At 39.4% G+C, this 15,505-nt stretch overlaps 1 protein-coding gene across 4 annotated transcripts in view; it reads left to right on the top strand.

The window, feature by feature from the left end:
* The window catches only part of DSCAM (DS cell adhesion molecule), a 586,110-nt gene that overhangs the window by 392,369 nt on the left and 178,236 nt on the right, over nucleotides 1–15,505 (top strand). For all 4 annotated transcript variants that reach the window (XM_056559695.1, XM_056559697.1, XM_056559696.1 and 1 more), the window contains one exon: nucleotides 13,501–13,654. In XM_056559695.1, coding sequence (XP_056415670.1) covers nucleotides 13,501–13,654 — 154 coding nt within the window. The remainder of the gene's footprint in view (nucleotides 1–13,500; nucleotides 13,655–15,505) is intronic.

Genomic DNA, 15,505 nt, shown 5'->3' with positions numbered 1-15,505 from the left:
TGGACACATTCATAAATACGGGACTTCTCCATTATATCATCAGCACAGGGCGCAGCTCTATCATCGTGTCTGCAGTTACATAGGGACAGTCTGAATTAACAGTCAAAATAACCGGACTGGTTCTGGGGCTAATGGTATCTGATCTACAGAAAGATGTGCAACATTCCTAAATACGCATGAGTAAGGCTTAAAGGGGTACTCCGGAGTAAAATGAATGTTTTCAAATCAACTGGTTCCAGAATGTTATACAGATTTGTATATTACTTCTATGTAGAAATCTTAATCCTTCCAGTACTTATCAGCTGCTGTATGCTCCAGAGGAAGTTGTGTAGTTCTTTCCAGAATGACCACAGTGCTTTCTGCTGACACCTCTGTCCATGTCAGGAACTGTCCAGAGCAGGAGCAAATCCCTATAGCAAACCTCTCTTCCTGGTAGACAGAGGTATCAGCAGAGATCATTGTGGTCAGACAGAAAGGAAATTCAAAAAGAAAAGAACTTCCTCTGTAGTATACAGCAGCGGATCAGTACTGGAAGGATTAAGAATTTAAAATAGAAGTCATTTACAAATCTGTTTAACCTTTCTGGCACCAGTTTATTTGAAAGAAAGAAATTTTATTTTAGCATTTTCGTTTTTTCCCCCTCGTCTTCTAAAAATCGTAACTCTTTTATATTTTCATCCACAGACTAGAATAAGGGCTTGTTTTTTGCAAGACCAGTTGTCCTACATAATGACATCATAAATTTTACCATAAAATGTATGGCTCAACCAATAAAATACTATTTGTGTTTTGGCAAAATTTTAAAAGAAAACCGCAATTTAGCAAATTTTGGAAGGGTTCGTTTTGGCGCTGTACAATTTATGGTAAAAATTACATGTGTTCTTTATTCTGTGGGTTAATACATGAAAAATGATACCCATGATTATATACTTTTCTATTATTGTTGCGCTTAAAAAAAAAAATGGCAAACTTTTGAACCAAATTGGTACGTTTAAAATCCTTCTATTTGACAACCTATAACTTTTTCATTTTTCCGTATAAGCGGCAGTATGAGGGCTCATTTTTTGCGCCATGATTTGTACTTTTTATTGATACCACATTTGTGTATATAAAACTTTTATAATTTTTTTAAATCATTTTTTATTTAATAAAATGTGACCAAAAAGCAGCAATTTTGTGCTTTTTTTTTTTTTTTTTTTTTTACGTTCACGCCGTACAACGTACTTGATCAATAATATGATATTTTAATAGTTCGGACATTTGCGTATGCAGCAATATTAAATATGTGTATACATTTTTTTTTCTTTTCTTTTCCCATTTTATCGGAGTAAAATGGGAAAAAAGGACATTTTACATTTTTATTGGAGGAGGGGATTTTTCACATTTATTTTTTACTTTTTTTTACTTTTATTTCAACACTTTAAAGGGGTATTCCATTTATATATCAACTGGCTCCAGATAGTTAAACAGATTTGTAAATTACTTCTTTTAAAAAATCTTAATCCTTTCAGTACTTATGAGCTTCTGAAGTTAAGTTTGTTCTTTTCTGTCTAAGTGCTCTCCGATGACACGTGTCTTGGGAACCGCCCAGTTTAGAAGAAGTTTGCTATGGGGATTTGCTTCTAAACTGGGCGTTTCCCGAGACACGTGTCATCAGAGACCACTTGGACAGAAAAGAACAACCTTAACTTTAGAAGCTCATAAGTACTGAAAGGATTAAGATTTTTTGATAGAAGTAATTTACAAATCTGTTTAACTTTCTGGAGCCAGTTGATATATAAAAAAAGTTTTTTTTCCTGGATAACCCCTTTAATAGTCCCCACATGGGACTATCTATGGCAATCAGTTGATTGCTAATACTGTTCAGTGCTATGCATAGGGCATAGTACTGATCAGTATTATCGGTGATCTTCTGCTCTGGTAAGCTCGATCTCAGACCAGAGCAGAAGACCCTGGGAGGTGGCTGGAGCCAGGCGAGGGGACCTCCGGCCGCCATGCTGGATGTTCGGATTGCCGCGGCAGCGCTGCGGGACATCCGATCATCCATTTAAAGTACCGCACTGCTGCAGATGCCTTGATCTGTATTGATCACGGCATATGAGGGGTTAATGGCGGACATCCGCGCAATCGGGTAGCAGCCGGGACCGGCCGTTCCGGTGCTCGTGGTCATGGCGGAGCGTAAATGTACGTCATGGTGAGTTAAGTACCACGGCACCATGACGTACATTTACGTCTATTGTAATTAAGAGGTTAAGGCTATGTTCATACGCCAGAATTTCCACACGGAGATTCCGCCGCAGCAGAATTCCATTGATTTCAATAGAATTCTGCTGTGCTATTCACTTTGCAGAATTCCCGTGCCAGAAACATCTGGCATGGAAATTCAAATTCCGGTGTCCGCAGAAATAATAGATATGTCTAGAGATGAGCGAACTTACAGTAAATTCGATTCGTCACGAACTTCTCGGCTCGGCGGTTGCTGACTTTTCCTGCATAAATGAGTTCAGCTTTCCGGTGCTCCGGTGGGCTGGAAAAGGTGGATACAGTCCTAGGAAAGAGTCTCCCAGGATAGGGGATAAGTTGCAGATCGCGGGGGGTCCGACCGCTGGGGCTCCCTGCGATCTCCTGTACGGAGCCCCGACAGCCTGCGGGAAGGGGGCGTGTCGACCTCCGCACGAAGCGGCGGCCGACACGCCCCCTCAATACAACTCTATGGCAGAGCCGAAGCGCTGCCTTCGGCAATCTCCGGCTCTGCCATTGAGATGTATTGAGGGGGCGTGTCGGCCGCCGCTTCGTGCGGGGGTCGACAACCGCTATCTGGCCGGAGAGCCTGGCCCCCGTACAGAGAGATCGCAGGGGGCCCCAGCGGTCGGACCCCCCGCGATCTCAAACTTATCCCCTATCCTTAGGATAGGGGATAAGTTTTTCATCACTGGACTACCCCTTTAACTGGTCACTCACAGGTCCAAATTTACTACTTTTATTTTAAGTGAATTTGTTACATTTGGCGAGAGGATGTATATATAAATCTATAGAGCAGTGGTCTTCAACCTGCGGACCTCCAGATGTTGCAAAACTACAAATCCCAGCATGCCCGGACAGCCGTTGGCTGTCCGGGCATGCTGGGAGTTGTAGTTCTGCAACATCTGGAGGTCCGCAGGTTGAAGACCACTACTATAGAGGTGGTCACCCAAAGACATCCTTTTCATATTTCCTTTGATTTGGGACCCTACCAGCCAGTGAGAGAGGAAAACCACAGACCCAAAAAAGACGTATTTCTTTTTTCAACCATACTAACTATGTAACTACATTGGTCTCCTTCTTTTGTATATACGCATTGTAAGAATGTTCTGCTTACTCTTTAGAATTCATTACTTTATGCATTTTTTCTTTGTTTGTCTTCTGAAAGTTTATTACCCACTAATGCAGCTAAATGATGATATTCTTCTACCTATAGTCATCTCCTTGGAGAATCATTAATCTTTTGCCTTGTTATTTGCGCGGTTTAAAATATAAATCACATTTTGCTTCATTAGCGTCATCAAGTCAAACGCATACACAAACACTAAAGACAAATGTTTACTTAGAACAACTAGTGCCGGTGTGTATATCAAGTGTTACAAAGTGTTCTGCAGTCATATGAAATTACCAACTATTATTCTGCCCCAATGTATTAGAATGTATCTACTAAAATACTGTCTGTACAAGTATAAAACTTCTATAACACTACTCCTATATATAAGAATATAACTACTATAATACTCCTCCTATATACAAGAATATAACTACTATAATACTGCCTCCTATATATAAGAATATAACTACTATAATACTGCTCCTATATATAAGAATATAATTACTATAACACTCCTCCTATATACAAGAATATAACTACTATAATACTGCCTCCTATATACAAGAATATAACTACTATAATACTGCTCCTATATACAAGAATATAACATCTATAATACTGTCTCCTATATACAAGAATATAACTACTATAACACTGCTCCTATATACAAGAATATAACTACTATAATACTGCTCCCTATATACAAGAATATAACTACTATAATACTGTCTCCTATATACAAGAATATAACTACTATAATACTGCTCCCTATATACAAGAATATAACTACTATAATACTGCCTCCTATATACAAGAATATAGCTACTATAATACTGCTCCTATATACAAGAATATAACTACTATATTACTGCCTCCTATATACAAGAATATAACTACTATAATACTGCTTCTATATACAAGAATATAACATCTATAATACTGCCTCCTATATACAAGAATATAACTACTATATACAAGAATATAACTACTATAATACTGCCTCCTATATACAAGAATATAACTACTATAATACTGCCTCTATATACAAGAATATAACTACTATAATACTGCTCCTATATACAAGAATATAACTACTATAACACTGCTCCTATATACAAGAATATAACTTCTATAATACTGCTCCTATATACAAGAATATAACTACTATAATACTGCTCCTATATACAAGAATATAACTACTATAATACTGCTCCTATATACAAGAATATAACTACTATAATACTGCTCCTATATACAAGAATATAACTACTATAATACTGCCCCTATATACAAGAATTTAACTATTATAATACTGCTCCTATATACAAGAATATAACTACTATAATACTGCTCCTATATACAAGAATATAACTACTATAATACTGCTCCTATATACAAGAATATAACTAGTATAATATTGCCTCCTATATACAAGAATATAACTACTATAATACTGCTCCTATATACAAGAATATAACTACTATATTACTGCCCCTATATACAAGAATATAACTACTATAATACTGCCCCTATATACAAGAATATAACTACTATAATACTCCTCCTATATACAAGAATATAACTACTATAATACTGCTCCTATATACAAGAATATAACTAATATAATACTGCCTCCTATATACAAGAATATAACTACTATAATGCTGCCTCCTATATACAATAATATAACTACTATAATACTGCTCCTATATACAAGAATATAACTACTATAATACTGCTCCTATATACAAGAATATAACTACTATAATACTGCTCCCTATATACAAGAATATAACTACTATAATACTGCCTCCTATATACAAAAATATAACTACTATAATACTGTCTCCTATATACAAGAATATAACTACTATAATACTGTTCCTATATACAAGAATATAACTACTATAATACTGCTCCTATATACAAGAATATAACTACTAAAATACTGCCTCCTATATACAAGAATATAACTACTATAATACTGCCTCATATATACAAGAATATAACTACTATAATACTGCTCCTATATACAAGAATATATATATATATATATACTATAATACTGCTCCTATATACAAGAATATAACTAGTATAATACTGCTCCTATATACAAGAATAGAACTACTATAATACTGCTCCTATATACAAGAATATAACTACTATAATACTGCTCCTATATACAAGAATATAACTACTATAATACTGCTCCTATATACAGGAATATAACTACTATAATACTGCTCCTATATACAGGAATATAACTACTATAATACTGTCTCCTATATACAAGAATATAACTACTATAATACTGCTCCTATATACAAGAATATAACTTCTATAATACTGCTCCTATATACAAGAATATAACTACTATAATACTGCTCCTATATACAAGAATATAACTACTATAATACTGCTCCTATATACAAGAATATAACTACTATAATACTGCTCCTATATACAAGAATATAACTACTATAATACTGCCCCTATATACAAGAATTTAACTATTATAATACTGCTCCTATATACAAGAATATAACTACTATAATACTGCTCCTATATACAAGAATATAACTACTATAATACTGCTCCTATATACAAGAATATAACTAGTATAATATTGCCTCCTATATACAAAAATATAACTACTATAATACTGCTCCTATATACAAGAATATAACTACTATATTACTGCCCCTATATACAAGAATATAACTACTATAATACTGCCCCTATATACAAGAATATAACTACTATAATACTCCTCCTATATACAAGAATATAACTACTATAATACTGCTCCTATATACAAGAATATAACTAATATAATACTGCCTCCTATATACAAGAATATAACTACTATAATGCTGCCTCCTATATACAATAATATAACTACTATAATACTGCTCCTATATACAAGAATATAACTACTATAATACTGCTCCTATATACAAGAATATAACTACTATAATACTGCTCCCTATATACAAGAATATAACTACTATAATACTGCCTCCTATATACAAAAATATAACTACTATAATACTGTCTCCTATATACAAGAATATAACTACTATAATACTGTTCCTATATACAAGAATATAACTACTATAATACTGCTCCTATATACAAGAATATAACTACTAAAATACTGCCTCCTATATACAAGAATATAACTACTATAATACTGCCTCATATATACAAGAATATAACTACTATAATACTGCTCCTATATACAAGAATATATATATATATATATACTATAATACTGCTCCTATATACAAGAATATAACTACTATAATACTGCCTCCTATATACAAGAATATAACTAGTATAATACTGCTCCTATATACAAGAATAGAACTACTATAATACTGCTCCTATATACAAGAATATAACTACTATAATACTGCCCCTATATACAAGAATATAACTACTATAATACTGCTCCTATATACAGGAATATAACTACTATAATACTGCTCCTATATACAAGAATATAACTACTATAATACTACTCCTATATACAAGAATATAACTACTATAATACTGCCTCCTATATACAAGAATATAACTACTATAATACTGCTCCTATATACAAGAATATAACTACTATAATACTGCTCCTATGTACAAGAATATAACTACTATAATACTGCTGCTATGTACAAGAATATAACTACTATAATACTGCTCCTATATACAAGAATATAACTACTATAATACTGTCTTCTGTATAAACATATATATTAATCTTTTTGAATTGCTCCCAAGCCTCTAGGTTTCCCAGTAGTTAAATATTAGGACCTCTCAAGCTTTCTCCATTATTTTCTCCGGTGTGTTTGCTTTCCTCCTTCCTTCAGGAGCTGTCACCGTCCTCTTGTCATTGTATAAGTCGAAGTTTAAATATAAAACAAGTAATGTAATAAAAGAATCGAATTAAGAGGCTTTGCACAGCTGTACAATCCAAATACAATTTGTCCAAGCATATGTGTTCTGGTAATTGTGCTAACGCTCGAGCTTTTTCTCGTAGGAATGTTGGGTCGTCAGCAGAGTTGCCATACTTCATAAACCATTGTCTGTCAGTAAGGAAACGCATTCTGCTTGTCAGCTATTACAGCTCTCGGACACAACACTATATTTCGGTTATTTTCTTTTTCGATAAATATTACGTACAGGCCCCTTGAGGATGGTGGATTTTTCAGGTGTCCTATGAAGGTTGAATTTGTTGGTTAAATTGCCCTAATGTGGGTTTTCCCACCAACAACGTTCATCATCTAGTCGCCAAAGAACTAATGAGTGCCTTAAAGGGGTACTCCACTGGCCAGCATTCAGAACTAAGTGTTCCAAACGCTGTTTTTCACGCTTCAGGGGTCGGCCACATCCCTCGGGACGTCATGGACATGCCCCCTCAATGCAAGTCAATGGGAGGGGGCGTGACGGCAGTCACGCCCCCTCCCATATACTTGCATTGAGGGGCGTGACCGTGATGTCATGAGGGGCATGGCCGGCCCCATCAGCGCGAAAACAGCATGCGGAACATTTAGTTCCGAACGCTGGCCAGTGGAGTACCTATTTAATGGTGGGAATCCAAATGCTGGAAACACCACAGATCACCAAGACAGTGGTACTGTACCGTCGTGGTTGAATTCATTTGACCTTATAGGCTTGACAAAGAAAACCAAGCCTTGTATTTGGCTATGCAGTGCGCATGTCTGGCCTTCACTTCATTCAGACAGGGGAACACAGAACCCTTGTTCTTGTGATCGTGCAAATCTAACCAATCACTCATCAACTGACCTACAGAGAGGCAAAGTGTTGGTGGAAAACCCCTTTAAAGCAGTTTTCTAATTTATCCCCTACTCATAGGTAAGGGAATAAGTGTCTGATCACTGGGGTTCCCCCCCTTGCTGCAATCTCCAGAATGGGGACCATGTCGTACCTCGGAGTTCTTCTGGCTTCCCCCACCCGAGACAAACTGGTTTTAAAGGGGTACTTCACCCCTAGACATCTTATCCCCTATCCAAAAATAGGGGATAAGATGTCTGATCGCGGGGGTCCCGCCGCTGAAAACTCCTGCAATCTCCTTGCTGCACCCAAAGTTCGTTTAGAGTGTTGGGTTCAGGCTGGAGGCATGTGACGTCACAGCCACGCTCCGCTCGTGACTTAACGGCCATGCCCCCTCAATGCAAGTCTATGGGATGGGACGTGACGACGGTTGTCACGCCCCCCTCCCATAGACTTGCATTGAGGGGGCATGACTGCGACATCACGAGAGGGGCGTGGATGGGGATAAGATGTCTATGGGCGGAGTACCCCTTTAGGAGTTGCGGCCCGCTACGCCAATCATGGCTGAGACAGGACATCACTGCAGCCAGTAATTGCCGTAACCGGACATCAATCCTTGGACCCTTTTTCTCAGAAGATTGGGGCTGGAACACTCCTAGTAAAAGATCATCCTGTGGAAAGGACGTAATGTTTAACATAACTGGGGTACCCCTTTATCTAAATGGTCTGCCAGAGTGCCAGTCAGGTGGTTCGAAAATAGCTTGCCATAGATGCCTTTTCCCTCAGCCTATTATAAGAGCTTAGATGGTTGATTCTTCAAAACTAATTTTTTCAGTCCCTCAATTGGTACTTAGTGGGTCCAATTAGAACTCGACCTTAATTTTTTGGTTATATTGACATTGATATACAAGTCTGTAGCTCTTGGAGGGTACAGACAGCCGAAGGCGGTGCGGGCATGCTAGGAGTTGTATTTTTGCAACAACTTGAGGCACCCTGGTTGGGAAACACTGCTCTATGTGGACATGGAATTTGTTGAGGTATAGATAGCAGCTATTGTGGACTTCAAATGATGAAAATATCATAGGACATGACTAATGAAAGCTTTGTTGGTTGATGACAGTGAAGTATTGAATCTTATACACCCAGACGATTTTCGAGACATTGACAAATTATTTTTGCAGGAACATATGAGTACTGGACTCTTCCATCAACCTGCCATGTCCAGCGTCAACCAAGGTGTTTCTTGAAGTATTTTATCAATGACATTTGTATCGATTTACACTATTATGCAGGGGAACCGAACTCCTGTAACATTTAGAATTATATTTGGTAACTAAAGATGTAAAGAACTATTTTTAGAGAATAGCAATGTCATGTAGGTTTTGGGCACAGGTGATTGGACACTGCAGGGTTTGGACACGTACAGGTCTTGGGCTAAGGACAAGTCTGGGCTTCAACATAAAGCTTAGCAGTTCTAACACACAAATGTGGTTGCCATTTTGCACTGAGTGGTGCATTTTCAGCCACATACCCTCCATAGGTGTTTAGTCAGACTACAGCCCAAAAAAAGCCTCAAGGCCCTGTTAAACACAGCAGGTCGATATTACCCTGTGTATTGGGGCCAACAATCAGCCGATGAACCATCAAACACTTGCATGACTGCTGATGCCTTTTATCTGGCCTGCTAAAAAAGTCCTCTTCTGTCAGCCATGCGCTTCTCCGTGTAATAGATAATTTGTGATGGACATATGATAGAATCAGAGGGCCACACAAACCATTCAGTGCTACCTGCAGCTGTATGTCCACAGTGCTGCAGTGTAATCTTCCCCTTTAGCTTCTCAGCAGCAGTTCAGTGATTAGTGTAACCTTGTCCTTGCTGTGCTGCTGCTGTTTCTTTCCTGTTCATGTAGCACCTTGTGAAGCCTGTGCATTCTGAACTTGCCATCTATAGTAGTGTATAATTCCAGCCTGCTGTGATTGGCCAGAGAATTAAGGTGAAGGACATCCTGTATGTGTACTTCTGGCAAACAGTACAGCTCTGGTGCAAACTGTGCACCATGAAGGGTACCCAATAAACAGCAGTGAGAGCCCAAAACAAAACCTTTCACATTATTTGAAATTATGTTTGCTTTAAGGTACAGTAAATGAACATTTCTGTGTTGGGAATGTTAAATCTTAAAGGGGTACTCCGACCCTAAGACAGCCGCCACGCTCCCTACCACAGGCTTGCATTGAGGGGGAGGAGTGTGATGTCACACGGGGACGGAGCCGTGACGTCACGATACTCCAGCCCCGTGATCATGATTCATCAGACCCGGAGCGATGTTCACTCCGGAGGCTGATGATAGCGGGGTGCTGCATGAGATATTGCGGGGGTCCCAAGCGGCAGGACCCCTGTGATCAGGCATCTTATCCCCGAAGATGTTTTAGGGCTGGAATACCCCTTTTAAGGGGTATTCTGGATTTGTTTTTATTTATTTACTTAGTTTAGAATATAGAATAAAGTTTGATGGCTGGTTTCACAATTCTTATGTGATCTTTGCCCCGATGTTATCAGCATCAGTCTGTGCTTTAATGGGTGAGGTAACTGATGTGTGTGTGTTTGGGGGGGAGGGATAAGTCACCTCCCACCTAGAAACAAGGGATCCTGGGGATTGTAGTTGGAGGGAGGGCACAGAAACAGGAAATAGCCATTTCACACAAAAAAGCCAGCAGCTTGATGGGGGGACACAGGACATGGCCATTTACCAACAACACAAGCACAGATCCTTAGTAAGCAAAGCATGTCCAGTACTGGCTAACAGGTAATTAGTAAAGTCACCTTATGTTGGATGACCCCTTTAAGATGGGCATGAGCGCAACAAATGGATTTGGCCAGCACATCTCCCCTGACCTTCCTGTATAGAAAAAGCCGGGTTCACAGCGCAGTCCACCAGCCAGAGGCAAGGAATTGTAGACATACATTTTAATAGCCAAAAATTACGCGTTTCGAGGTGTCAAAGCCTCTTCAAACACGTTATGTTTAGGCTATTAAAGTTTATGTCTACAATCCCTTGCCTCTGACTGGTGGACTGCGCTGTGAACCCGGCTTTTTCTGCACCTCTTGGATTCACTGATTACTGCCCGGCAGGTTCATCCGCAGCCAACTCCGGGATAGCCGCACCACCACTTCCATGCCCATATTGCGGTTGTGTCTAATAAACAACTGACCAAGGTGACTTGCAGCCTTTTCTAATTCCACATTGTACCAGGCGCTACCGCCCTATGAGGAGCTCTGCCTTATCTTTTGCAGAAAATTCATTTCCTATATAGATGCATGCTTAGCATCTTTGTTCAGTAGAGTAGAGACAAGCCAATGGTTTCTGAACCAAAAATTGGGTATATTGATATTCGGTATGCTAAATCCTCACTTACCATAACCGATTCTATTAAGACAAAATCATGAGGCCTCCATACTAGGGGTATGAAGATAGCCTAGGTACCTGCAGAGGAGGATTCCCTTATCGTTTTGCAGTTGACCCATCTCCTAACAGGATTTGGTGTGTGTAGGCCTTTGAATATCTTCTTAAAGGGGTATTCCGGGCAAAAACATTTTATCCCCTATCCAAAGGATAGGGGATAAGATGTCTGACCGCGGGAGGGCCCGCTGCTGGGACCTCCCACGATCTCCCTGCAGCACCCGCATTCTATGCTGGGACTGCGTCTCTAGTTTTGGAAAACTCCAGGACTGGGGAAGTGATGTCACGCCACGCCCCCTCCATTCATGTCTATGGGAGGGGGCGTGACGGCCGTCACGCCCCCCTCCCATAGACATGAATGGAGGGGGCGAGGCGTGACATCACTTGCCCAGTCCCGGAAACCCGAAGGTTTCCGAAACTAGAGACGCAGTCCCCGCATAGAATGCAGGTGCTGCAGGGAGATCGTGGGAGGTCCCAGCAGCGGGCCCTCCCCCCACGATCAGACATCTTATCCCCTATCCCTTGGATAGGGGATAAAATGTTTTTGCCTGGAATACCCCTTTAATTATTGTTCCTGAAATTGAAGATGATCGTCTCCAAACCAGACGATTCTAATTACACTTTTTAATTCCCCAAGATGTCCCCAAAACATTTCTTTAGTCGGAGGAGGAAAAATCCATCATGTCTTAATGAGACAACTTGCCTTTTGCTTTATATTTCACATATAAACTACATTGCCAGAAGCAATTAGGAGGATTCTAATAATACAAAAGCAAAGATTACATCTACAGTTTACTACTCCCTGATGTTGGCTCTGGATCGTTACCCTTGTATGTAAGAACTGAACGCTGTATTTCGTAACATTTGCTGACTGTTCGAAGGGACGTGTCAGAAGAGTCACTTGAGACGGTCCAGTGGTTGTAACCACATTGATGTACTAAAGGGGGCTTCTGGCTTTACTTGCAAAAAGATGGCCACAATAGATTGGAGCTTCTTTTTCCCAATTGGGACACTGGTTCCATCCAAACTCACATTTCTCATTGGTCTGATGGTGAAGTCCTATCTGTAGGACGACCATCAATAGGGTGCATTGTCCAGTCAAGGTTGTTGGATCAGAGAAGACATAGTTAATACGGAGTATGATAGGTCATATGCCTGGCTGTCTCATAGACCTCATTCAGAAGAGTCAGGCATATTACCTCTCTAAACTCTCTTCTACACCCATCCACATTTGCTTGCCCTATAAGACTCATTAAAGAGGTATTCCACTGGAAAACATATTTTTTTTTTTTTTTAAATCAACTGGGGCCAGAAAGTTAAACAGATTTGTAAATTACTTCTATAAAAAAAAATCTTAATCCTTCCAGTACTTATCAGCTGCTGTATGATCCACAGGAAGTTCTTTTCTTTTTGAATTTCCTTACAGTCTGACCACAGTTCTCTCTGCTGACACCTCTGTCCATTTTAGGAACTGTCCAGAGCAGGATAGGTTTGCTATGGGGATTTGCTCCTACTCTGGACAGTTCCTAAAATGGACAGAGGTGTCAGAAGAGAGCACTGTGGCCAGACAAAAGGGAGATTCAAAAAGAAAAGAAATTCCTGTGGATCATACAGCAGCTGATAGGTACTGGCAGGATTAAGATTTTAATAGAAGTAATTTACAAATCTATTTAACTTTCTGGCACCAGTTGATTAAAAAAAATGTTTTTCAGTGGAGTACCTCTTTAACCTCATTCTCCTGATCCTCGATTCCTCAATCAGTTGACAGGTAATGATCAATAACTTATCCATCCTCACACAATATTAGAAAGCTCAGACCGATTTTTCAATTTATTTTTGTATTATTATTATTATTCTTCACACTATAACTACATAATCTATTTTTAATTCCAGGTCATCAGTGAATTTGAAGCCGCCCCAGACGCCTTTTTCTATCGAATACCAAATCTGAGCCGAAACAGACAATATAGTGTTTGGGTGGTAGCGGTGACCGCGGCCGGCAGAGGCAACAGCAGTGACATCATAACTGTCGAACCAACAGCTAAAGGTAACAATATTTGTATTTCATGCTCTTCCGGTGTTTGGTACTCAAGAAGAGAAAACATTAAAGGGGTACTCCGGTGGAAACGTTTTTGTTTTTGTTTTTTATCAACCGGTGCCAGAAAGTCAAACAGATTTGTAAATTAGGAACAAAAAAGAAATGTGTGTGCAGCTCACAACCAGGTATTCGAGGTCAATGTGGTTAAAAGATCGATTCCCACTGATCCAAAATGGATATGAGACTAAAAACAAGATTAACCACACCTCTAGAATACCACCCTTCTGGGTACACAATGAGTGAAGAAATTTATTAAAACAACAATTAGAATAACATGGATATAAAAACCTATTGGTATAAAAATTCAGAGCAATATATCAATAATAGCTTATACTGTCATTGGGCTCTAATTAGAGTAATATTTATAAAAGCAACTACCGATTTTAAAGATATCTGCAGATTTTATGGCAGCAAATGTTAATGGTCCGGAATGGACTGTTAGTCCGGCAGTTGTGGGGGTAAAAGCAAAGTCACTTTTTGAACTAAATAGCGCTGCCCACAGTTTATAGTGCTGCCCACTATAAACAGATAGATGGTTTAATCTCACCGTAGCAGCTGGTCCCGTACTGCGACGGGCCGATGGATGTAAGTCCTGCAATAGCTGTGTTGTTCCCGGCGTGCAAGTCTACACGAGTGAAGGGCTCCGGCAGGAGGCTCTTCTGTGAGCGGCCCGCGGTGTCAGCAAACACCCGTGCAGGTATCGGACCCTCGCTGTATTATTTGCGGCTGGGTTCTAGTAGTGCAAGCAGAAGGTTTGTAGTGCGCTCGGTGAGAAGGACTGGTTAATAGGTGCAGCAGGTGAGAAAAGATGGTTATGTTCCGTTGTTCCGTGCTGGCTTCAATCAAGGTAGTGCATGTAGATGACGCTCTGTTCAGACTAGATATTGGCCTAGACGCGTTTCAGGGTGATAAAAACGACCCCTTCCTCAGTAGGCAAGACACTTGCCTACAGAGGAAGGGGTCGATTTCAGCACCCTGAAACATGTCTAGGCCAATATCTAGTCTGAACAGAGCGTTAAAAAGGTTAAAAACCTGAACATAAACAACCGGATGTAATTGGTAATAACGGATGATAACGGATGAACAACATCAGGTTTTTTAAGAAAATCCGTTATAATCCGTTATTACCAGTTATTGCATCCGTTTTTTTTTTCATCCGTTATTGTAAAATGACGGCAGTAAAAAAAGCATGATGATACCTGTAGTGTGAAAGGGGCCTTACATTTATGTAAATTACATTTTGATTTTAGCTTATCCTATTGGCCATAAGTACTAGGGTAGCAGTCATTGTAGGATGTAGCAACTATTGGATATTCTTTGAACGTTTGATTTGACAATAGTGAAGTCAACACTGCATACTGGAAGACCAAGGAAAGCAAGACGGGACAGGATGGAGTCTAAAATAAACTGTTTAATAATAGAAAAGATGACCTTTCATCAGGCGCTCGGAGGTCCAAGGAAATCTCACAACCAGGTCATGGAGGTGGATACGAATTCAAGCTTTATTAGTATACAACAACGCGTTTCGGGGTTAACATACCCCTTCTTCAGATTGACAGATTTGTCAATCTGAAGAAGGGGTATGCTAACCCCGAAACGCGTTGTTGTATACTAATAAAGCTTGAATTCGTATCCACATCCATGACCTGGTTGTGAGATTTCCTTGGACCTCCGAGCGCCTGATGAAAGGTCATCTTTTCTATTATTAAGCTCATCAACAGGATCTCCTTTTGGATCCATCCTGAAGACCTATAGGCTTGCACGGATTCCTTCATGATTACCTCAAACTGAGGTTATATG

This window comes from Hyla sarda, chromosome 2 (assembly GCF_029499605.1).
Source record: "Hyla sarda isolate aHylSar1 chromosome 2, aHylSar1.hap1, whole genome shotgun sequence".
In the NCBI taxonomy this organism is placed as follows: domain Eukaryota; kingdom Metazoa; phylum Chordata; class Amphibia; order Anura; family Hylidae; genus Hyla; species Hyla sarda.
Note: the sequence above shows the minus strand (reverse complement) of the source record. Positions and strands in the feature narration are given on the sequence as shown.